General features: G+C 33.7%; 1 protein-coding gene across 7 annotated transcripts in view; it reads right to left on the bottom strand.

Annotated features, from left to right (window-relative positions):
* The window catches only part of EMC2 (ER membrane protein complex subunit 2), a 402,125-nt gene that overhangs the window by 335,937 nt on the left and 40,660 nt on the right, over positions 1-25,528 (bottom strand). For 5 of the 7 annotated variants that reach the window (XR_005368539.1, XR_005368538.1, XR_005368540.1 and 2 more), the window contains exon 11: positions 5,412-5,572. Coding sequence is in view for 4 of the 7 variants with exons in the window: in XM_038555336.1 (XP_038411264.1) it covers positions 5,417-5,572 (156 nt within the window). In the remaining 3 variants the exon portion in view is untranslated. Of the gene's footprint in view, positions 1-5,411; positions 5,573-19,209; positions 19,429-21,415; positions 21,572-21,735; positions 21,824-25,528 lie in introns of those variants that run through there. The other 2 variants (XM_038555339.1, XM_038555338.1) reach the window with 2 other exon arrangements.

The following is a 25,528-nucleotide window of genomic DNA, read 5'->3' as shown; positions in this document are numbered from 1 at the left end:
GAATAATCAAGTTTATTTTTAATTAATTTTTTAAATAAATAGAAGGCATTACTGAAATTCAGATAAAAGTATAACTCCACAAGAGATAGATTTACATAAAAACTCTCTAAAAGTATGAAAAAATTATAAAAATTTTTCTGTCACTTTTGAAGCTATGTGTTTTATCACTAAACTGTCTCCTTGCAATGAAAATTAGAGTATCACATTTTTCCTTGTATGTAATCTCCACCCTTCTCTTATTTTTATTATATTTTTCTCTTAAGATCATCAAAGCTTACATTTATACTTTGTTCATTTATATTTTGTAATTATAACCCCAGTTACCTAGTCCTATATTTATTGTTTAAATAGGAATAATGAGATACTACACTACAGGTATTTAAGATGTTTATAGCAGCAATGGCCACGATAGCCAAACTGTAGAAGGAGCCTCGGTGTCCAACGAAAGATGAATGGATAAAGAAGATGTGGTTTATGTATACAATGGAATATTACTCAGCTATTAGAAATGACAAATACCCACCATTTGCTTCAACGTGGATGGAACTGGAGGGTATTATGCTGAGTGAAGTAAGCCAGTCGGAGAAGGACAAACATTATATGTTCTCATTCATTTGGGGAATATAAATAATAGTGAAAGGGAATATAAGGGAAGGGGGAAGAAATGTGTGGGAAATATCAGAAAGGGAGACAGAACGTAAAGACTGCTAACTCTGGGAAACGAACTAGGGGTGGTGGAAGGGGAGGAGGGCGGGGGGTGGGAGTGAATGGGTGACGGGCACTGGGGGTTATTCTGTATGTTAGTAAATTGAACACCAATAAAAAATAAATTAAAAAAAAAAGATTAAATGAGAATTACACAGAAATACCTTATAAATTGTAAAGTGCTAGAGAAGTATTTGTTCTAAACATTAACACTTCCCATCACTCTTTCTCTATACTCATTTTCCTAAATTCTCATCCTAAAGAAAACAATTTGCTTACTATATTTCTAGATGGTTATTTTGTCCCAAGACTGACATATAAACTGCTGCTCCTGGGATGCCTGGGTGGCTCAGCAGTTGAGAATCTGTCTTTGGCTCAGGGCACGATCCCAGAGTCAGGAATCATGTCCCACATCAGGCTCCTTGCAGGGAGCCTCCTACTCCATCTGTCTATGTCTCTGCCTCTCTCTGTATGTCTCTCATGAATAAATAAATAAAATCTTTTTAAAAATTATTAATTAATTAATTGTTGCCCCTACCTTGAATCTAAACTATCATCCAACTTTCAGTATCAAGAGTAAGTCTTTTCCGCCTCTCCAAGTTCTAAAGAACTTTCAACCTACAGGGATATCTTCTGAAGATATACTAAATATATTTATGTTTATAAATTAATATTTATATATAATATTTTAATACTAAAATATTAAATCACCAGGCAGTAAGAATTACTCTTATATTGTCCTACTGGACAGTTACTTGATATTTACACTAATAGAATTTTCATTCTCATACACTGGCTTTCAAACTAAATTGTAAGCTCTTTAAGGGCAAGATCTCAGTATTAGATTTTTGTCTCCACATGTTTTATACATACAGGTAATACCCATGCATTTTCTTCATATGCTTCCACAGACCAGGGAATATCATTGTGCAACATAGTTGGAGGCATACACAATGTTTCAAGTTAACTTAGTAGATATTTACTAAACTTTGTCTCATAGACTGCCAATATTCAAAAAATAAAATGAAATACATACACTACAATGAACATAATCTATAAATCTATAAGTTACAATGAATATCACTTAATATGTCAACATTAAGGAGTTAATTCTTAGTTTTTTACATTAAGAATCAATATTAAGAAGGTGCTTCTGGGGATGCCTGGGTGACTCAGCGGTGGGCATCTGCCTTCAGCTCAGGTTGTGATCCCAAGTCCCGGAATTGAGTCCCACATCAGGCTCTCTACAGAGAGCCTGTGTCTCTGCCTCTCTCTGTCTCTCATAAATAATAAAATAAAAAAAATAAAAAGAATATCCTCTTTATGTGGTTTATGTATACAATGGAATATTACTCAGCCATTAGAAACGACAAATACCCACCATTTGCTTCAACGTGGATGGAACTGGAGGGTATTATGCTGAGTGAAATAAGTCAATCGGAGAAGGACAAACATTATATGGTCTCATTCATTTGGGGAATATAAAAAATAATGAAAGGGAATAAAGGGGAAAAGAGAAAAATAAGTGGGAAATATCAGGAAGGGAGACAGAACATGAAAGACTCCTAACTCTGGGAAACAAACTAGGGGTGGTGGAAGGGGAGGTGAGTGGAGGGTGGGGGTGATTGGGTGACGGGCACTGAGGTGGGCACTTGACAGGATGAGCACTGGGTGTTATTCTACATGTTGACAAATTGAACACCAATAAAAAATAAATTTATAAAAAAAAATTTAAAAAAAAGAAGGTGCTTCTGTGTTTTTAATATTAAGAAGGTATTTCTTGGGATACCTGAAAATCTTTATAAACAAATATCACAGGTTTATGTGGTAGATGTAGATGGTTTAGAACACTGGCTTGTGAGCTAAGTATGTGCTAACTTGAAAATATATACTGGAAGTTGTTTTTAAAAAGAAGTCTCAGATATTAATGAGTTTAAATTTATTTTCTATTTTGCTTATCTTATAAAAATTGAGGGAAAACTTCTTTTATCAGTTCATTTAGATTTTCATGTACTTTCAGTAAATAAAAGCTTATATAATAATATTAATAATGATGATGGTTTTTCTTTGATCAAAATAAACAAAATAAGCATCATTCTACATAGGCTAACTTCCCATATTAAAATTCCACCTGAAAAGCACCATGTCAACTAATAAGACAGTATGTTTAGTTTTTATCTTTTGGATTTTCATATAACTATACAAGTTTATTATATAATAATAAGTTTATTATATAATAATAATATAATAATTATAATAATTATAATGCAAACATAGTCAATTATAGGTAGAGTAACTATGGCCCACAACAGAAGTTACATTTGGCGTTCTTGGAATATAAGGCTCCAAGTAACAGGAAGCTACGGCTTCATTGCCAAGGAGTCAAGTTTAGTTTGCTTTCTTTTTCTCTCCCTTTTCAACTAGCCAAAATACAAGTTCCACTGCAAATGCAACAACCAGCAAACACAGATGACGTCATAAATACATAATGCTGCCAAGTAGGAAACCCCACAATGACGGATAACAGAACTCCCCATAGCAACTGGACAGCATAAAATCTTGAAGCTATACAGTAAATAAAATGCATGCATCCCTTATAACTGAAATATAAATGTGTTCAGTTTTTAGTACTAACATTAACTACTTACTATTACCCAATGGGTATTTTTCTGTCTGGTGCATATTCTTAGTGAGCTAAGAAATTTTTATAAGTTTTTCACTCTGAACTTCTGTACTATATAACTGCTATCAAGGAGGTTCAGCTGTGCTTAAGTAAAACTCGCAATACTTAATTTAAAAAAATCTAAAAAACAAAAACAAAAACCTGCTAACTAAAATTACAGTCTTATAACTTGAGTGTTAAACTTTAGCAATTGAATGACATTCCTCACCAATATCAGTTGGCTTACAGACAAAATATGAAATTGACAAATATTTATAAGCATCCACAGTGGCAACAATATATGTCAGATGCTATAGGGAAAGGAAATTGAAGACAAGACCTCAACTTTGCAGGAATTTTTCCCATAGTTTGTAGAAGTCACTTATATAGGGCACTAATAAATCAAGTAATATTTCACCAGAAAATCTGATTCTTTATAGGATGCTATAAGAAACAACATTTGCCCACAATTGCTTTGAAGTCTGAACTCTCCAAAGCAAAAATTTCAGGCATTACTTATTAACAGATACAAAAAACTAGAAAAGCATCTCTTAAAGCTTAGATAAGACAGAGGTTCATGATATCTCCAAATAGGTTTGGTTTTAAATCCAAAATATTTTGCATTGATTTTTATAAAAATCTTTCCCCATCACATTCATTGCGAAATGTCAATGCTGAAAAGTGACATCACCAATTGGCAGAGTAGGAGACCCCAGCTTCCAATTCTCCACAAGGTCAACAATTAGGCAGCTGTTCATAAAAAAAAAAAAAAAAAAAAAAAAAAAAAAAAAAAAAAAAACCAGTTTTGGGAGAGCTCAGGAGTCCACTTAAGAAATTTAGCAAATAAAAAATAAAATAAAATAAAATAAAATAAATTTTAAAAAATTTAAAAAAAAAGAAATTTAGCAAATACAGTAGAATAAAAAACTTGAAAATAGCCACACAAAAAGGAAAGAAAGAACAGCTTCATTTTGCCTGCTTCAATCTCCCCAGGCTGGCACTGTTCCCTGCCAAAAGGGAACTCACCAGCTAGAAAGGTTCCCCTCACTGTGATAGGATGAGCGATCAGCTTCCCTAATCCTTTCAGAGCACTGCATGAAGAATCCTTCAGTTTCACATCACCCAGACATCAGCAAAGCCAAAAAGTACAGCTATGGCTAGGAATAAGAAGCACAGGGGCTACCAGTATCAGCCAGATAGTGAGAGTGACCATGGTTCCCAGGGACTTCCTCTGCAAAGGACTTCAGGAGTTTTTGCCACTGAGGAAACCAGCATAGTCACGTACAGCTCCCCACAGATTTCATGGGTTTTCACCCCCCAGGTTGCATGTTGACAAAAGTCAGATACTGAATTCCTCTCCCCACTTTCACATTCCCTCCCTACTAGAGCTTGAGATCCACACTGACACTCCACTGTAGATTCTACTGCTGCACAATTGCAAGATCTCAGCCTAGACCCCCATGGCTGATCCCATCACCATGCAACATGCTCAGGGCTAGCTCCTCTAGCTGTGCTCCTGCATAAGTCCAGCCTGACTCCTATCACCAGCCTCCACTGTAATACATATACCCAAGGCACAACCCTGCAGCCATGAGAATTCCCACTGACAGCCAAGGCCCCCACAGCTTCCAGTGCACAGCTTCCTTGACTCCTTGTTGCTTCCCTTGGCCCCTGACACTATGTGAATGTCTACAACCAGCCCCAGTCACTATACTGGAGCCTGCAGCTGGTGCCCAGAGCCAAAGGTGTGTATACCACGAGCTCTAACCACTACCACTACCACTACCTGCCCTGGTCTCTAGCCACTGGACCTGAAATTGCTGCCAAGGAACAAAAGCCTTTGCAGCCAATGCAGATTCCCCACAATGTTCGTCAAGGGCCACAGAATTGTAGATGTTATGGACTTCAGCAGGCCAAGCCATTGAAAAATCACATCCTGCAGGGCTCAGACCCACCACACATACCTGCACTTGTTATCCTAAACCAATAGTCTCCATATCACATTTCAGCGTGCCCCCCAACATAGGTAAAGATCTTTTCTTACCAAAGTCAGTCCATAAAGTCTTGTGGGGTGACTCCTTCTTCAATTGCACACTTATGCAAAGCTACTGGGATCATGAAGAAAGCAGGGAAACATGACACCACCAAAGGAACACAGTAAATTTCCAGTAAATGATGCCAAAGAAATGGAGATCCAGGAACTGCCTGATAAAATAATTCAAAGTAATTATTATAAAGATGCTCATAGAGCTACAAAAGAATACAAAAAATAAAATCAAAAAAGAAATATAAAAACAAAATGAAAAAACATAAAAAAAGAATCAAAGAGCAATTTTGGAACTGTAAAATACAATGGCTGCACCGAGGACATCAATAAAAGCTTCAACAGGAGACTGTACCAACCTAGTAGAAGAAATAAACAATGAACTCAAAGATAGATCATTCGAAATTATCCAGTCAGATAAGCAAAAGGAAAAATTAACAAATAATGAAGAAAGCCTACAATATTATAAAATACCATTAAAGGAAACCATTTATACATCAGTGAAGTCACAAGGGAAAAAAGGGAGAGAAGGGGTAGAATGTTTATATAAAGAAATAATGTCTGAGAACTTCCCAAAACTGGGGGAAGATTTAGCCATCAAAATTCATGAAGCTAATAAGTGTCCCCACATCTCAACCCAAAACAATCTTCTCAAGTTACATTATCATGAATTTTAAATCAATCAAAGACAAAGAATGTTAAAAGCACAGGAGGAAAATCATTTCCCTCATACAAGGAAATCTTTATTAAACTATCACTGGTTTTCTCAGCAGAGAACTTGCAGGCCTAGGAGAGTGAGGTGACATATTCAAAGTTCTGAAAGATAAAAACTGCCAACCACGATACTTTACCTGGCAAAGTAAAAGGACACTAATTAGTAATATGAAAACACATAAAAATATATAATAAACTGGTAAAGGTAAGTATATAGTCAGATTCAAAATATTCTCATACTTTAATATGATGGTGTGGAACCACTTAATTCTATGATAAAGATTAAAGAAAAAAGCATTAAATACAGCTGTAGATACAAGTAATTTGTTAGATATATAATATAAAAAGATATAAATTGTGACATCAAAAATATATGTGAGGGGAAGGAGGAAAGGGTAGAATTTTTACATACAATCTAAGTTAAGTTGCTATCATTTTAAAATAGACTGCTATATATATAAGATGTTTAATGTAAGCCTCAGGATAAACATAAACGAAAACCTACAATAGATACATACAACATAAAAAGAAGGGAATCAACGTACACCACGACAGAAAATCATCAATCCACAAAGATAGAAGAGAAGAAACAAAGGACCTACAAGAGTCAGAAAACAATAAAATAGATGGCAATAGTAAGTCTTTATCTATCTCTAATTTCTTTAAATATAAGTGAATTAAATTCTCCAATAAAAAGACATAGGGTGGGGATCCCTGGGTGGCGCAGCGGTTTGGCGCCTGCCTTTGGCCCAGGGCGCGATCCTGGAGACCCGGGATCAAATCCCACGTCGGGCTCCCGGTGCATGGAGCCTGCTTCTCCCTCTGCCTATGTCTCTGCCTCTCTCTCTCTCTCTCTATCATAAATAAATTTTTAAAAAATTAAAAAAAAAAGACATAGGGCAACTAAATGATTAAAAAAAAAAACAAGACCCAACTATATGATTCCTATAAGAGACACAATAACTTCAAGAACACACAGAGGCTCAAGGTGAAAGGACAGAAAAAGGCATGCCAAGCAAATGGAATTCAAAAAAGAGCAGGTATAGCTACATTTATATCAGACAAAACAGACTTTAAGTCAAAAAATCGAACAAGAAACTAAGAAGGTTATTATATTATGATAAAGGGGTTAATTCATCAAAAATATATAACAATTATAAATATATATGTACCCCACATCAGAGCACCTAAATATAAGCAAATACTAAAAGATCTGAAGGGAATAATAAACAAGAACATATTAATAATAGGTGACTTCAATATCCCACTTTCAACAATGAGTAGACCATGCCGACAAAATATTAATAAGGAAACACTTAAATTGTACTTTACACCAAAAAGACTTAACAGAAATATACATTCCATTCAACAACAACAGAACACATACTGTTCTCAAGTGCACAGAAACATTCACTAGACTAATCTATACGTTAGGTCATAAAACAAATCTTAGCAAACTGAGAAGATTGAAATCATACCAAGAATCCTTTCCAAACACAATGATTTGATACTAGAAATAAGTAACAGGAGAAAAGGTGGAAAATTCACAAATACATAAAAATTAAACTCCTGAAAAGCCAATGAGTCAAAGATAAAATCAAAGAGAAACTAGAGGGCAGCCCGGGTGGCTCAGCGGTTTAGTGTGCCTTGGGCCCAGGGCGTGATCCTGGAGATCCGGGATCGAGTCCCACGTCGGGCTCCCTGCATGGAGCCTGCTTCTCTCTGCCTATGTCTCTGCCTCTCTCTCTCTCTCTCTCTCTCTCTCTCACTGTCTCTCATGAATAAATAAAATATTAAAAACAAAAAACAAAGAGAAACTAGAAAATATCTCGAAACAAATGATATTGAAAACACAACCTACCAAAATGTATGGGATGCAGAAAAAGTAGTGCTAAGAGAAAATTTTATACCAATAAGAGCTTACATTAAAAAGAGAAAGACCTCAAATAAATAGCCCAAATTTATACCTTAGGGAACTAAAAAAACGGTGGCACATGGGTGGCTCAGATGGTTAAGCATCTGCCATCAGCTTAGGTCATGATCCCAGGGTTCTGGAATCCAGCTCTGAGTCAGGCTCCCTACTCAGCAGGGAGCCTACTTCTCCCTCTCCCTCTGCCCCTCCCTGCCACTCATACACACGCACCTGCTCTCTATCTAAAAAGAGAGAGAGTAGAAAACAACCCCCAAAAATAAAAAAATTGAAGAGCTCGTTTTGTGAAAAGATAAACAAAATTCACAAACCCATAGGTAGACTTACCAAGAAAAAAAGGAGGACTCAAATAAAACCATAAATGAAAGAGGAGATATTACAACTGATACCAGAGAAATATAAATAATCATAAGAGACTGCCATGGACAATCATACAAATAGGACAAGCTCCAAGAAATGCATAAATTCATAGAAATACACAACCTATTAAAACTGAATCATGGGGTGCCTGGGTGGCTCAATCAATTAGGCGTCTGCCTTTGGCTCAGATCATGATCCCGGGGTCCTGGGATCAAGCCCCACATCAGGCTCCCTGCTCAGCAGAAAGCTTCTTCTCCCTCTCCTGTTTCCCTTGCTTATGCTCACTCTCTCTGTGTCAAATAAATAATCTCTTTAAAAACAATAAATAAAACTGAATCATATTTTAAATATTTTATTTATTTATTCATGGGAGACACAGAGAGAGAGACAGAGACATAGGCAGAGGGAGAAGCAGGCTCCCCACGGGGAGCCCAATGTGGGACTTGATCCCAGGACCCTTGGATCATGCCCTGAGCCAAAGGCAGACGCTCAACCGCTGAGCCACCAAGGTGTCCCAATAAAACTGAATCATGACTAGAATATCATAACATATCAATTCCTAGCAAGAATATTGACTCAATAATCAAAAATCTCCCAGTAAAGAAAAAGTCCAGGACCAGATGGCTTCACTAGTGAATTCTATTAAACATTTAAATAATTTATCCTAATCCTGTCAAAGTCTTCCAAAAATCTGAAGAGGAGAGAACATTCCCAAATAGATTTTACAACGCCAGAACTTTTTTAATACCAAAGCCAGAATAGGATACCACAAGAAAACTACAGGCCAGTATCATTGCTGAATACACATGCAAAAATTCCTAACAAAATACTAGCAAATGAATTCAAAAGCACATTAAGAGGACCATACACCATAATCAAGTGGGATTTATCCCTAGAATGCAAAGATGGTTATGTGAAAATCAATCAATATGATAAAACAGTGCTCGCTTCGGCAGCACATATACTAAAATATGATAAAACACATTAATGTGCTAGAGGAAAAAAATCGCATGATCATTTTAATAGATGCAGACAAAAAGCACTGAACAAAATTCAAAATTCTTTCATAATAAAAACTCTCAACAAGTAGGCTAAAGAATATACCTCACATAATAATGGCCATACCTGACAAACCTACAGATAACATCATACTGAGCAGTGAAAGATTGAAAACATTCCCACTGATCCGGGATCAAGTCCCACGTCTGGCTTCCTGCATGGAGCCTGCTTCTCCCTCTGCCTATGTCTCTGCCTCTCTCTCTCTGTCTGTGTCTCTCATGAATAAATAAATAAATCTTAAAAAAAAAAAAAGAAAACATTCCCACTAAAATGAGGAACAAGACAAGGGTGTCCACTCTCACACTGCTATTCAACAAAGTACTGACATTTCCTTGACGTCAGAATTGTCAATGATTTTTTGGATATGACACCAAAGGGATAAATGACAAAAGCAAAAAATTACAAGTGATACCACATCAAACTAAAAAGCTTCTATACAGCAAAACAACCAACAAAATAAAAAGGCAACCTGAAAAATGAAAGTATTTGCAAACCACACATCTGATAAGGTTAATTTCCAAATTATGTAAGGAATAATATAACTCTGTAGCAAAAAACCCAAAACTTTTAAATGGGCAAATAATTTGAATTTTTCTAAAGAAGATGTATAAATGGCCACCAAGTACATGAAAAGGTGCTCAGTATCACTAATCATCAGGGAAATGCAAAGCAAAAGTACAGTGAGATACCACCTCACATCTGTAAGAATGGCTATCATCAAAATATCAGAAATAAATACTGGAGATGTGGTGGGACAGGAACCTACTGCACTATCAGTGGGAATGTAACTTGGTACAGCCACCATAGAAAACAATATGGAGGTTCCTTTAAAAATTAAAAATAGAACTATTATAGGATCCATCAATTCCACTTCTGGGTATATATCCAAAAGAAATGAAATTACTACTATCTTGAAGAGATATCTGCCCTCCTATATTCACTGCAGCATTATTCATAATAGCCAATACACAGAAAGAACCTAAATGTCCAGTGATAGATGAATGAATAAAGAAAATGTAGTGTGTGTATATAATTCAGCTATAAAAATGGAGGAGATTCTGCCTTTTGTGACAACATAGATGGACCTCGAGGGCATTATGCTAAGTGAAATAAGTCAAAGAAAGACAAATACTGTATGATCTCATTCATATGTGGAATCTAAAAATGTCAAACTCACAGAAACAGGAGATTGATAATTAACAGGGCTAGAAGTTTGAGGAAATGAGAAGATACTAGTCAAAGGGCACAAACTTTGAATTCTAAAATGAGTAAGTTCTAGGGATCTAATGTACAGCATGGTGATTCTAGTTAACAATATGTAATGTATACTTGAAAGTTGCTAGGAGAATAAATCTTAAATGTTTTTTCTTCATAACAGTAACAAAATGGAAATTACATGAGGTGAAAGATGTATTAATTAATCTTATTATGGTAAGCACTTTGCAATATATACATGCATCAAATCATTACATTGTACACCTTAAACTTACACAATGTTATATGCCACTTAATATTCCATAAAGGGGGAAAAATGATTTTTAACACTGTCTAGTCGAAGAAATCTATAGGTCTCAAAATCTTGCAGTGTTTTATCAACAAATAAATTTTAAAACTTGTTCTTTTATATGCTTCGTGTCCCACCTGAAAAACCATGAGGGACCAAATAAAAGGTTCTTTCCATTCACATTTTATTAGCATTTGAAAAACTTTACCTACTTGTAATGGTCCGACAACAAGCTCACTCACTGGCTATGTCTTCTACAATTAAACTTAAAAAATTCATTGACCATACCAAGATTAAGGTTTACTGTGTGTGTGTGTGTGTGTGTGTGTATAACTCATTATTCATAGTATCTTTCAAATATTTCCATACTTATTTTAATTGGTAATGACATATCAAAATCAGCCCTAATTTCATTGAACTGGGTTTTAAAAAGTGTAACTCCTGGATTTAATTTGTTATCCATGGCAAGAGGGTTTATTAAATAAACTGCTTAATCTGGAACTATTAACAAAAACTATTAACAGAATATTTTATACAGCAACATTGTCTCATATAGGGCATCTGGGTGGCTCTGTCAGTTAAGTGTACAACTCTTGATTTCAGCTCAGATCTCAATCTCAGGATCATGAGTTTAAGCCCCAGGTTGGGCTCCACATCAGATGTGTGGCCTACTTAAAAAAAAAGTCACATGTGAAAACAACATATATGAAAAAAATCCACAATTATATGATTTAGTTTGATTTTGATTAATATATCCCTACTTTCTGGGGTTTAAAGGAACATTAAATCAGTCCAACAGTTTTATACTTTAAAAATTACAGTAAAATAAAAAAAAAAAAATTAAAGTAAAATAAAATTTACTCTAGGTGGCGTACTTCTATAAGCTTGCTGGAGGAAAAAAGTATTGAAAATCAAGCTTTTTCATTTCTGATCAATGACTGTTAAAAATATGAATCCCAATATTAGTTCACGAACATCTGAGATCTGTCAATAGAAAATTAAGTGCAAATTTAAAGTTACTAAGCTAAATTAGGATAGATTAACAAAAAAATACTCCATTATGATTCTCTTTAGACTATTAAATTCTTCCTTGTGGAAATATCTTTAAAAAAATCTCATGCAGAAAACTGAAATATTGAGTAGTACCCTGTAAAATGAAAAAATACTCAATTATTTTTACATCTTTATTTTTTAAACTCTCATTCTAATATTCCCAAGACTGCATTTATGCAAGCACCAGTGTTCTGACTCCTGGGTGCCACTTATAATACAATCACATATTTGGTATAATGTCTATTTCCTGACTGCTGTTAGTTCCTTTAAATCATCATGCTATTTGAAGTTCTTTGTAGGAAGGCAATTTTTATAGTTTTTCTTCAGGCATTTTTATCTGGAACCTCCCAACTCTGAGTACCCTCACAAGAATTATGGTAATTTTTCCCCACACTTTTTTGGTCAGATTGGGGGGCGAGGGTTACATTGAGAAATTATCAACCAAAGGACTGTGTTTTCCCTGGTTCTCTCTGTCATATGAAGTATGACACATAAAACATATAGTGAAATTAAATCCAAAATAAATTGTCATTTGAGTCCAATTCTTAACATTACTGCCTATAGTTAACAATCTGGAGAGCTTCAAACTGATTTTAAGTTGATATATTATGGTAGACGTTGTTACCTAGATTTTTAAAGAGCTTTTTTTTTTGATAAATCTTAATGTTTTTGGTCATTAACCTGATACAATCACATATTCAAATCATTTTTACCCATGTTTTCACCTAATATTTAGGTTGCCTATAAAATAATTGAACTCACAAAGGATATCTTAGTAATATATCTCTCAAATTACTTAGGTATAAACTCATATTTCTTCAAAGTTAGTGTCCATTCTCTACTTGGAAAAGTTCAGTATTACTTGGACATCTGCAAGTAGATATTTCCCCATCAGTGACTTATTTGGTAAATTAGTCTCCAAGTTGTTTTGGGGCAGCAGTTTGTTGGTAGACCTAGGACCTAAAGACCTAAAAAGGAGTTGTATGTTCTCATAATGCTTGTTTTCTTACATCAACAATAGACATGCAATTGACCCCACTGGAATTCACTCATTTGCAGCTGAAATGGTTTGCTGTGATATGGTTCTAATATAACTTTTTTTTTTTTAAGATTTGTATTTATTTATTTGAAAAAGAGAGAGAGAAAGCGCACAAGCAGGGAGAGAGAGAGAAGCAAGCTCCCCATTGAGCAGGGAGCCAGACGTGGGGCAAGGTTCCATCCCAAGGTCCTGGGATCATGGCCAGAGCCAAAGGCAGATGCTTAACCAACTAAGCCACCCAGGTGCCCCCTAATTTAATTTTTAAGCATCAAAATCTTTCTATTAATCAGAATTTTAAGAAACAATGAATGTAGAACAACAGAGGACTTATTATTATTTTCTACTATACCCACTGTCATATATATTCAAGCCATCTACACCCTCATTATGGTTATTACAATTGAGTGCAAAAAATACAAATACACCATGTATACATAGAAAGAGAGAAAGGCATATATATGAACATCTGTGTATGTGTGTGAATACATAGAATTTCTCTTTTTAAAGACCACTGACCCACTTCCATCTCCTTTCACTTAAAAGTCTAAAAAAAAAAAAAAAAAAAAAAAAACAACTACTGAGGGTAACTAATACAAATCAAATAAATTCAGTTTGAGTGCCAAGAAAAAATAATAGCGATATTTCTACATATGTACTAATTTTAAAATTACAAAGGGAAAAAACATTCAACGTATAAAACAAATGTATACATGTTTTTTTTTTTTTTATTTTGGCATCAAGGGGAAATAGGGTTGCAAAAAAAAAAATGAAATGGGGAAAAAGGGGAGGAAGCAAAGGAGAGGATAACACAAAGAACACCATACACAAATATAACACAAGAAACAAAGGAAATAACACAATCTCCACAGAATCACTTGCTTCTTCCAATCAGTCTTCCAACAATCAAGTCAACCGTAGAAAAATGGTTTTCAAGTTTTAGTGGGCTTCAGGAATACCTGATGGGTTTGTTAAAACACAAATTGCCGGACTGTGTCCTGAGTTTTCTTATATAGTAGATTGGGATTAAGCTCAATAATTTGCATTTCTAACAAGTCCAGAAATACTTTGAGAACCATTAACAAAAATTTTCAACAGTCCATTAGTCACTTTTGGCCAGTTGCAATATCCTTACATTTGGGAAATTTCTACAGTTTATTGAGAATATCTCATTTATATTGTTAAGCATTGCATTTTTAAAATTATTTATGACATATATACAATCTCATTGGCAGCCTTGTAATATTGTTCATTTAACATGCTGATTAGATTTTTGGGTAACTTTCTGATTATAATTTATTTTGCCACAAAACAAAGTGAAACTAAACTACTTCTGGAAGATTTGTTAAATAAATTATGTCAAGATGTGCATAGTAATTTTTTTTATTAAAAGAATTATGTACTATGCACAGGTATCATGCTATAACCTAGAAAGAAAGAAATGGACAGATATAGGCATGGTCTCTGACCTCCTGTAATTAGAGAATCTACTGAGGGAAACAATTATTTAAAAATATAATTAAGGTGATAAATGCTCCAAATGAAAGTATATGATAATATAAAAGTATACAACAAACTTTTCCTGAGTAGCTAAACGTTTGCTATTTCCAAGTTGCTCCACATAATCATCAGCATACAAAATTATGGGTATGTATCTAGTCATTCTGTGTTGGGGGTGTTATCATTAAAGCTTCAATCTGCACATCCTTATTAATAGCAAATGATGTTGAACATCTTTTCATGTCCTTATTTGCCATCCCTATGGCCTCCTTAAGTGCCTGAGTCTTTTGCCCATTCTTTTTTGCTATTGAATTTTCATAGTTCTTTATTCTGAACAAAAGTCTTTTATTGAATAGATAACTGCAAGTATTTTCTGTCTATGGCTTGTCTTTTCATCTCTTTTAACAGGTCATTCTCAGAACAAGGTTTTGTTGTTTGACAAAGATTGATTGATTGATTCATTTATAAAGGATTACACTTTTGCTGTCCCTTGAAGAATTCTGGCCTAATCCTAGGTCAAAGAAATTTTTTCCTGTTTTTTTTTTCCTAAAAGCATTGTAGTTTTACATGTAACATCTAGATCCATGACCCATTTTGAGTTAACTGTTTTATAAGGTGAGAGGTCTAGTTTGAGGGCCTTTTCTGCTATGAATGTCTGATTTTTTCAACTTCAATTGTCCCAGCCCAATTCCACCATTGAATTGCTTATGCATCTCTCTCAAAAATTAGTTTGTCATACTGGTGTGGGTCAATTCTGGATTCTGTTCTGTTCCACTACTCTATCATGCGTCTATCATTCTGACAAAACCACACAGTAACAATACCACACTGTCTTGATTACTATACCTACATATGGCAATATCTGGTAGTCGGATTTCTTCCCACTTTATTTTCATTTGTTAAGTTGTTTAGACTATTTTAGTTCCTTTGCTTTTCATATATTTTTATAAAGCTCTATCTACAAAGCATCTGTGATTTTGATACTAATTGTACCAAACCTATAGTCCATATGGGGGACAACTAACATCTTTACTATATTGTCTCCCAATCCATGAACATGGTATGTCTCTCCACTTATTTAGCTCTTTGATTTCATTAGCATTTGTAGTTTTCAGCAAACATATCCTGTATATTTTAAATTTTTATATTTAATATTTTGAGCAATTATAAATATTGTTTATTCCTAACATATAGAAACATGATTGAATTTTGTTGACCTTGTATTGATCTTATAAAACTCATTTATTAGTTCAGGATGTTTTTGGAGATTTCCTGGGATTTTTCTATGTAGATCATCAGCTTATCTGTAAATATAGACAGCTTTACTTCTTTCCAATCTGTATGCCTTTTGTTCCTTTTTCTCTTCTTACTGCATCAGCAAAGATATCAAGTACTATGTTGAATAGAAGTGATAAGAATACACATCCTTGCCTCATTCCAATCTTAGGAAAATAGCATTTATTCTTTCATCAAGATGATGCTAGATATGTTTTACAGGTCTTTAAAAAATCAGATCAAGGAAGTTTCCTTCTATAGCTAAATTAGTTTTTTAAATCATAAACGGGTGTTGAATTCTGCAAATAATTTTGTACATCAATTGATATGATCATATGGTTGTGCTAACAATTCAGGGCTTTCTTTGGTAGCTGATTACCAGATTGAGGTACGTCCATACAATGGAACATTATTTAGCAATAAAAAGGAACAAACTATCAACACAGCAACAACAGTTATGATCTAAATGGCAAATATGCTGAGTGAAAAGCCAGTCTCAAAGGGTTACAAGTTGTCTGATCCTATTGATGTAACACTCTTAAAGTTACATTACAGTGATAGAGAAAAGATCAGTGGATGCTGGTCATTAGGGTTAGATGAAGGTATAACTAGTAAGTAGCAAGAATGAAGTTTGTGATGTTAGGTTCTATATTATGCTTATGGTGATAGTAACATGAATCCAAATATATAACATTTTATAAACAAAAAAATGAGCATGCAAAAATTGTGAAAACCAAATAAGGCCAGTAACTCAGTTAATAGTAATGCTGCAATGTCAATTTCCTATGACAATATATTGTGGTTAAGATAATAGGGAGAAGCTGGTACATGGGAACTCCCATACCGTTTTTGCAACTTCTGGTGAGTCAAAGTATTGTAAAATAAAACGCTATTTTAAAAACAAGGGTAGGAAGAAAGAAGAGGGGCCTGACCTCTGATAGATGAGTCAAGGAAGGCTTTTTGCTCTATACAGAGGGAATGAGTACCAAGTTTGTGGAAAAAGACAGCATTAACAAAGCCACAGAATTTAAATATGGCTAAATTCAGAAATAGAGGGGAGAAGAGTAGAAGATAGTTTATAATCAGGAAATCTGAACCGTCCTTCCTGGTTCTGATACTACGTGGAACCTCACAGGCCATGTATAGAGCAACAAAGGGGAACAACTGAAGAGTTTTAATGAGGGGAAAGGTAAAAAGGCATTTCTAGTGATGTGTAGTCATATTCTCACTGCAATGGAGAACAGACTGAGAAGTGAAGATGCAAGAAATCTAGCTTTCTGGCTATTGTGGTTTAGGAGTCAGGTGATGACAGCTTGTTCCAGGGTAGTGGTGGCAATGAAAATGGACAAGAATGGGCAGATCTGAAATGTGTAATACAGCATTAAATAAATAGAACACAGTTATGGTTTAAAAGAAAACATCCATCAGATTGATGACACAGAACTAAACCATTTCAAAGGAATACAGTGGGAGTGTGGGGAGGTACCAAACTGGAGCAATTTAAAGAATGAGAGGGGAAGAACAGATACAAGTTTAGAAAATTGAAGGAATTAGACTGAAATCAAAAACAAAAAACAGAATCAGGGTAGTAGCTGGAGGTGAATCATGAAAATGAAGGGAGTTGTTTTAAAAAGGTAATGAAATGGACATATATGAGTGTTAACAGGAAGAATTCTAGTTGAAAGAAAGAAAAGATACAAAAGAAAAATAGTTTAAGGACAAATTTGAAGAAAAGCAATGATGTGACATTTCAGAGAAGACAGGATGCTCTGTGGTAGAAGTCAGTAAGGCAAATTTGTGAAACTAAAATAAGGCTTAGGTATAAAAAATGAGGACAGTGGTGGGAAATCATTCAGACAAGAGCAGGGCTATTTTTTTCTACTCTAAGAGAAAAAGAGGTTAGGTCAAGTACAAAAACGTCTGATACTGGGTATGTTTTTCTCTGTGAATTAGTCAGAAAGCTCTGTTAGTTTGCTGGGGCTGCCTTAACAAAGCACACAGAGAACTGGGTGTTTTAAACAACAGAAATTTATTTCATCATAGTTCTAAAGGCCTGAAGTCCAAGATCAAGGTGTCAGGAGGGTTGGTTTCTTCTGTGGAATCACTCCTCGGCTTGTAGATGGGTATCTTTCTTTGTCTTCCCATGGTTTTTCCTCTGTTGTCTGTGTCCTAAGTTCTTCTTATAAAGATACCAATCATATTGGATTATGGCCCACCCATATGACCTAATTTCACCTTAATTATCACTTTAAAGACTATCTCCAAATAAAATCACATTCAGAGGTTTGGGGGTTAGGACTTTGACATATGAATATTAGGGGGACACAATTCAGTCTATAACAAGAGGTTACTTGTCAAGAGTGAGAAGGGAGGTTCAAAGTAGTTCTAAATAGTCTGAAATAGTTCTCACAATGACTAAAAATGAAGTAATATAGCTTAAACGGGCAATTTAGTTTGTTCAGTTTAATTCAAAATGAAAGTATAATTTCATAAATAAATTATGACTTTAATTATTCCACTAAAAATTGTTTTACAAGTCAGAAAATATGAATCTAATCCCTGCTATGCTAACAAGTAACGTCCCTCGGATACATCTATCTCTTATTTTTCTCATTCTAAAATAGGAAGAATATATCACAGAATAGATACATACCTCAGAGTATACTAGAAAATACACGGACTTGGGAACCCCTGACATCCTGGTCCTGCTCTTTCACAGAAGAGCTTAATTTCTCAGAACCTTGATTCCTCATCCTAAAATAGAATATAACTAATTCATTTAGTCCCTTCCAGAGATGCCCCGGATGGCTCAGCGGTTGAGCGTCTGTCTTTGGCTCAGGACATGATCCCGGAGTCGCAGGATTGAGTCCTGCATGGAGCCTGCTTCACCCTCTGCCTGTGTCTGCCTCTCTCTCTCTGTCTCTCATGCATAAATAAATAAAATCTTAAAAAATAGTAATAATAAAGTCCCTTCTAAAATCTTAAAAGTTCTATGAAATAAAGTTACTTTGAGAATAAATGGATTGTGGCATCAGAAAAAAAAGATTCTCTGAAGCATTTATCAATAAAAATTATATGCTCCCAGCATGCTGAAGCACTGGTCTTCCTTTTCTATCTTTTCTACATCCTCCTCTGCTCCCAAGTCAATAATATCCTATGGCTAAGGTTGGCTTAAATAGTGTATGTTGAGTTACAACAAAGTATTACTACTTTTGTTATATGTACTTGTCTACTCTAACTTTAAATCATTACATTTTGAAACACCATTCCCAGCATGTCTAAAATAAGAGCTTTGCATATTTAAAAAAATTAATGGACATAGTAGTAGTGAGAAACATACATGGCAAAAGTAACAAGAAAATCCAAACAATGTCTTAAACAATGGAGAGTTTATTTTTCTCATGTGATAAGTGCAGAGGATGGCAACTCATGTTTGTTCAAGTATCCAATATGCCATCAGGGATGCAGGCTCTCCCTAGTCTTTCTACAAAGTCATCTCTGAAAGGTAGCTTTCATTCTCCTATTTATTGTTTCATAGTTGTAAGATGGCTGTTGTATCTCTAAACATGTTGACTACACTCATGGCCTGAAGGAAGAGAAAGAGGCAAAAAGCTTCATAAAGCTCTGACTTTTTAATTTGAAAGGAAAACCCTTCCCAATAGTCTTCTGTTCATTTTATTAGCCTTAAATAGGTAACATGCCCGCACTCTGGATATCTGCACTGCCCACTATGGTAGCCATGAATCACATGCAGCTACTTAAATTAAAATTAAATTAAAAATTCAATTTCTCATTTCTACTAGCCACATTTCAAGTTCTCAGTAGCTACATACAGTTAGTTAGTGGCTACCATACAGAACACCACAAATAACAGAAGATTTCCTTCACTGCAAAAAGTACTACCTTGGCATATCACAGACCATAAGAAATGAAATCACCTCTGTTTTTTTAGATCAATCATGATATATATCCTAGGGCTGAGGTAAAGTAAGGTCCTTATCTCCTTGAAGAACAAGGATCTCTGGTCCTACCGAACAATGTAAGATACTGTTAATGAGGAAAAAGTGGTGGTAGAAGCAGTTGGCAAATATCTGCCACGATAGGATGATCAGTACACTTACTTAAACTGAGGTTTATTAAATTTATATACATTAACAATGTATTTCATAAAAAATTCTTGGCAAGCAGGTTTTAAAATTAGAAAAATAAATTGAAACTTAGGCTGATGATTATAAAAGGCACTACCTCACACAAATTTAATTGCTAAAGTAAACACTACCTTAGTGACTTATACGAGGTTAGAGGGAAGAAAGGTAGTGGAATAATATATGAGCACTTTATAGCAAACAAATCTGAGATGGGTGATTACGTTGAAAATGCAGTTACTAAATTCATGGGCAAAAGAGAGTGTATCTTGTGATAACAAAGATTTGTTGATAAGAATTATCTTTATGTGGGGAATTTTACATTCTGCTCACTTCTCATGGCAGAATAAAACTAAAAAGACTGCAAAATAAAAGAATTAGACCAGATATGGAGAATAATTTACTAACAGAATTATTCAAAAGATTAAAAACTGATATTGACAATAGTTTTCTTCCTAAAGACTTCCAGGTTGTCAATTCCTCCATCAACCCCATTTGCCTAAATCCAGCAATGACAAGTATGTAGAAGTTTCTGTACTAATGGTACAGAACTAATTATTTATATATGTAAACTATTTATATATGTAATTATACATGTATGCGATACATAGAACATGTAATTTATATATGTAAATTATACTACTACTATACTATTATACTAGTATACTACTATACTATTACTACTACTAATTATACTACTACTACTACCAATACATGCCCTGAATGGCTAATTGCCTATCTTAAAAACTGATTTGTGTCTGAATAAAGTTCTTAAAAGTGTCTCAAAATTTCTTTCTATTCCACTGAAACATGCAAAACACTATTGAAGGTAGTATAATGGTTGTTTATCATGAAAAGAGAAAAAGGAAAGAGAAATTCTTATTAAGGAAGTAATGAAATATGAGAACTGTAAAAATTTTGCCCCTAAAGATAGTTTAGATTTTATTTTCCCTAGTAAAAATAACTCAGCCACTGAAACCTTTTTTTTCACTGAAATCTCTTTAATCTCTACTATGTTGTCTTAATATTCTTTTATGTAGTTTATACTTAAAAGTTTAATAACTTTAACTTTCATAAAGGTTAAATTTGATTATTATATGAACCTTAAAACTGCTTACAGGTAAAAAATCTCAGTTATGGCCTATGGCAAAACAAAAATTTTACAGAGATATTACTAAACTTTGGAGAATGATATATATTAAGCAAGACTTATCAGAATAATATTATAGTGCATAAAACAATAACCCACTGGAATGCACAGCAAAATCCAACTTAACACTATAAAGAGAAATCAAAATAATTTGCCAATATTTTGCTTGTCTGGTATGCATGCTATCTATTTCTTTTCACAAATAAGGAGTTAGCTAGAAACTGAGTTCTAAAACAACATATTCACTACTTGAGTATAACAAAAAAGAATCTAGAATCTTCATACACAAGTTTAATAAATCACATGATTTATTTATGGGATTTCTACATCACATTGTGGCTTAAAAGAAGTTCTGTATGTGTGATATGAAGAGAATGATGTACAATCAATATGAATCTTGTTAAATCTCTCTTCCATGGACTTTCTCCATCTTCCTGCTTAGCAATAAAAGGCATTTTTAGGTTTATATAAACATTCTTTACAATTGCCCTCTTAACAAAAATTAGTATATAAATAGCACTAGGCATTTAGTAAATAAGTCACAGGCCAATAAGTTCAACTGTGCAGTTGTGAAATGTAATGTGAAAGAGTCTGAAACCTTAAGACTGGGTGATCTGTAGTGTTTCCAACATGTCTTCAACTGCCTTAAGAGAGTATTTAGTTTCCTTCTTACTTCGACCTGCAAACTAATTTAAAAAAAAACAAATGCAATTAGGCCCAATTTCATGGCAGGTTCAAACTCATAATCTTACCTTTATGTTGCTGACAAGAGTTAACATTATCTATTTTGTCACTAGCATGAAATCAAGTATCTTTTCTTCAATAAAACAAAATTTGGGTTTTATTCTTTGCTTTTATTTCCTTAACCTCCAGAACTTATCTAGAAAAATGTTGCTACAGCCAATGTCAGAGAAATTACTGCCTGTGCTCTCTTCTAGGATTTTTATGGTTTTGGTTTCAGGTCTCACATTTACTCTTTAATGCATTTTGAGTTATTTTCTGTATGGTATAAGAAAATGGTCCAATTTCATTCTTTTGCATGTAGCTATGTCCAGTTTTCCCAACATCATTTGTTGAAGAAACTTTTTCCCATTACATATTCTTGCCTCTTTTGTTAAAGATTAATTAAACATATAATTGTGGGTTTGCTTCTGGGCTTTTTATCCTGTTCCACTGATCTATTTTTATGCCAGGACCATATTGTTTTGATTAATACAGCTTTGTAGAATAACTTGAAGGAATTGTGATACCTCCAGCTTTGCTTTGTTTTTCTTGTTTAAGATTGCTTTGGCTATTAAGGGGCTTTTGTAGCTCCATACAAATTTAGGATTATTTGTTCTAGTTCTGTGAAAAATACTGTTGGTATTTTGACAGGGATTGCATTAAATCTTCAGATTACTTTGGGCAATAAGCACCCTTTTAACAATAACTGTTCTCCCAATCCATGAATATGGAATATCCTTCCATTTTGCTTGTGTCGTCTTTAATTTCTTTCATCAAAGTTCAAAATTTGGACTTTACATTTTCATTAAGGTTTCATTTTTAGTTGAAGTGCACTATGATTTCACTGCAAAATTGGCCAATTTAAATGCTTTAGTGTGATAACCTATAAAAACATAAATTTGATTTTAAAACTATCCTCTTTCAACTAGAAACTTTCATGAAATAAAAAGTTTAACTTACAAATGAAATTTATACTTCTGTAGAAATGTAAACCATTTCTACTTGTCAGACATCTAAAAAATATTTACAATTTCAAAGTAAAATGTAAATGTACAAGTACTTTCTATTAAATATTTTCAAGTTGTAAGACATCTCTAAAATTAATTAAATTAAGTCACAATCTTTAAAAAGTTTCTGGAATTATTAGTGGACTAGATGATATGTTTCTGCAGCAAAGGCTGTCAAATAAAACTCTACGTTACAAAAAAAATAAAAACTCTGTTACATATTAAAATAATGTAAACATGTTTTAAGATATGCATTACTAGTTTATAAAGTTGTAATTTTATAAAACCAAATTGGGATTGGATTTTATAATTAAAACAAAATACAATGCATTAAAAACGGTATCTTTGCATATTTAAAAGCAAATTCATGGCATATTAAATTCAATACAATGCACATAATCAGTAAGGAAAACACTTGAATACCCCATGCTGATTTCAAAATGAGTTTTCTAACTAGACTGACAATTCTCATCATTTATCAGTTTGAATACTACAGATTTACTAAATAAATGTTCCTTGTGGGGGTAAGAGAAGGTTTATTATATCAACATTCTCTGTACCCCTGTTTAAAGTATTGATTAACATTTGCTATTAGCAAAATATAGTATTTTTACTATACGTCTAAGCACTCATACATTTTCAAGTGACTGATTTTCTCTGCAAATACCAATGCTGTCTTAAGCACTTAGCACTTGATTTATGATGTGTTCCTTCTCTTTTGTAATTAACTTAATTTGGCAAACTTCTCATGACCTGTTGAGAAAGATTAAGTGATCAAGCACAGGTAAAATCACAGAAGCAATAGACTTCAGGAATTGGTAACCTGCCTCTGACCTCTCTGGCTGCAGGTTAACATCATGATTCTTCTACTTCCTAAACCATTAGCTTCTATGGTTGAATCTTGATTTGATAGAGTAAATAATGGGGATTTCTAGAGAAATGCCAGGGGAAGAAAAAAGCTTCTCATAGGAATCAAGATCACTTTATACCTTTTATAAGACATTACTAAGGAATTCAAATGTTAAATATACAATTCCTAATTACAAAATATGGTAATAGCAATACAATTAAAATTCTGACTTTTCATAATTTCCGATGGTGACTAAAAGATATGAGGTGTGTTATTATTCCTATTATCTAGTTGATAAATTCACTTTCACAAGGACTTACCAAGAACAGAAAGCCTTTTCTTTTACTACTGCCTATCCAAAGTAAACAGGAATGGTCTTAATCAGATATTTAAAGGACTAATTCTAAGAAAAAGCTTTGATGGATCTGACCAACATAGGATACCACATAGTAACATTAACTCCAATTTTTTAATTAGCAAAACAGAACAATGAAAAATTTCTGTAGAACTGAAGTCATAACCACTATTTTAAAATACAGCACTTTTCTTGATTTGTACTTAAACATAATAATAGTAAATACAAATTTGTGATTTTTTAAATTAGGTAATTAAAAAAAACACCTAAGATTGTGTGTCAACACTATGACAGGCCAGTACAATTTAGAATAAGCCAAACTTATTTGTGTCAGAACAAATAAAAAGAAAGTTGGAAATATAAATCTATCACTTCAAATTTTGCCTGACATGCAATTATTTTGTCTATTCCAGAATTATATGGCAATTTAACTGATTAAGCCGGAATCCTATTTTTCCCTCAAATCATGATTTAATTTTCCATTTCCCAAAAGGATAGAAACAGAATCACCTCTGCAATCATAAATAACATATGGATTGCTAGCACAGATGAATTTAACAGTGTACCAAAGAAGCATTTATCTGGAAAATTATTGTGAGTAGGTTCACATTAAAGTTTTTCATGAGCATTAATCAAACTTGCCTGCCTCTACTGAACATGCTAAACCAATTACCTAATTGAAGAGCAAGTAGTAGCCATATTCTGTTTCATTATTAAGTAGAAAGAAAGAAGGAAAACCAGTTCTTAAAATCTCATTTTCTCTAATTTATAAATGCCTAGAAAAACATTATAATAAGGAGTATTTATTATATACTTTATACTTGTTTATATGCCTAGACATGAGTCATAAAATTCTCAATTAGATCCCAGAGATTTATCTAATTACTAAAATGTCAATCTCTAAAAGTTATATTTTCCATATTAATCACAAATACTGCATTTTTGTTTTCATACAGTTAGATTTTGCTTAAATAAACTCTCCTTTCATAATTCTCTATGGATCTTAAAGAAAACTCACCAGAAAACACTGTCAAATAAAAACTTTTTTATCAAACTCAAAGGTCAATAATTTATCCACTGTGGTAACTGGAATAAATTGGGTTAAAATTTACCTTTGCATAATTTGTGCAAAATAATATGGGTGGACAAAGTACTAGGATAAATAAATTGGAACACTGGATGGATCAATCTCAGAAACATTACACTGAGTGAAAGAAGCCAGGCACAAAAGAGTACATAACCTATGATCTCATTTATATAAAGTTCTAGTAGAGGCAAAACTAATTCATAGTCATAAAAATGCTATCAGTGCTTGTCTGTAGTGTCAGGAGGGGCTGACTGCAGAGTGGCAGAAGGACTTTCTGGGGTGACAGAAATGCTACATATCTTCAATGGGATGATGGTAAGAAGGGTGTATACATTTGTCAATACTTCAACTGTGCATTTAAAATGTATG

Source organism: Canis lupus, chromosome 13, assembly GCF_011100685.1.
Source record: "Canis lupus familiaris isolate Mischka breed German Shepherd chromosome 13, alternate assembly UU_Cfam_GSD_1.0, whole genome shotgun sequence".
NCBI lineage: Eukaryota > Metazoa > Chordata > Mammalia > Carnivora > Canidae > Canis > Canis lupus.
Note: the sequence above shows the minus strand (reverse complement) of the source record. Positions and strands in the feature narration are given on the sequence as shown.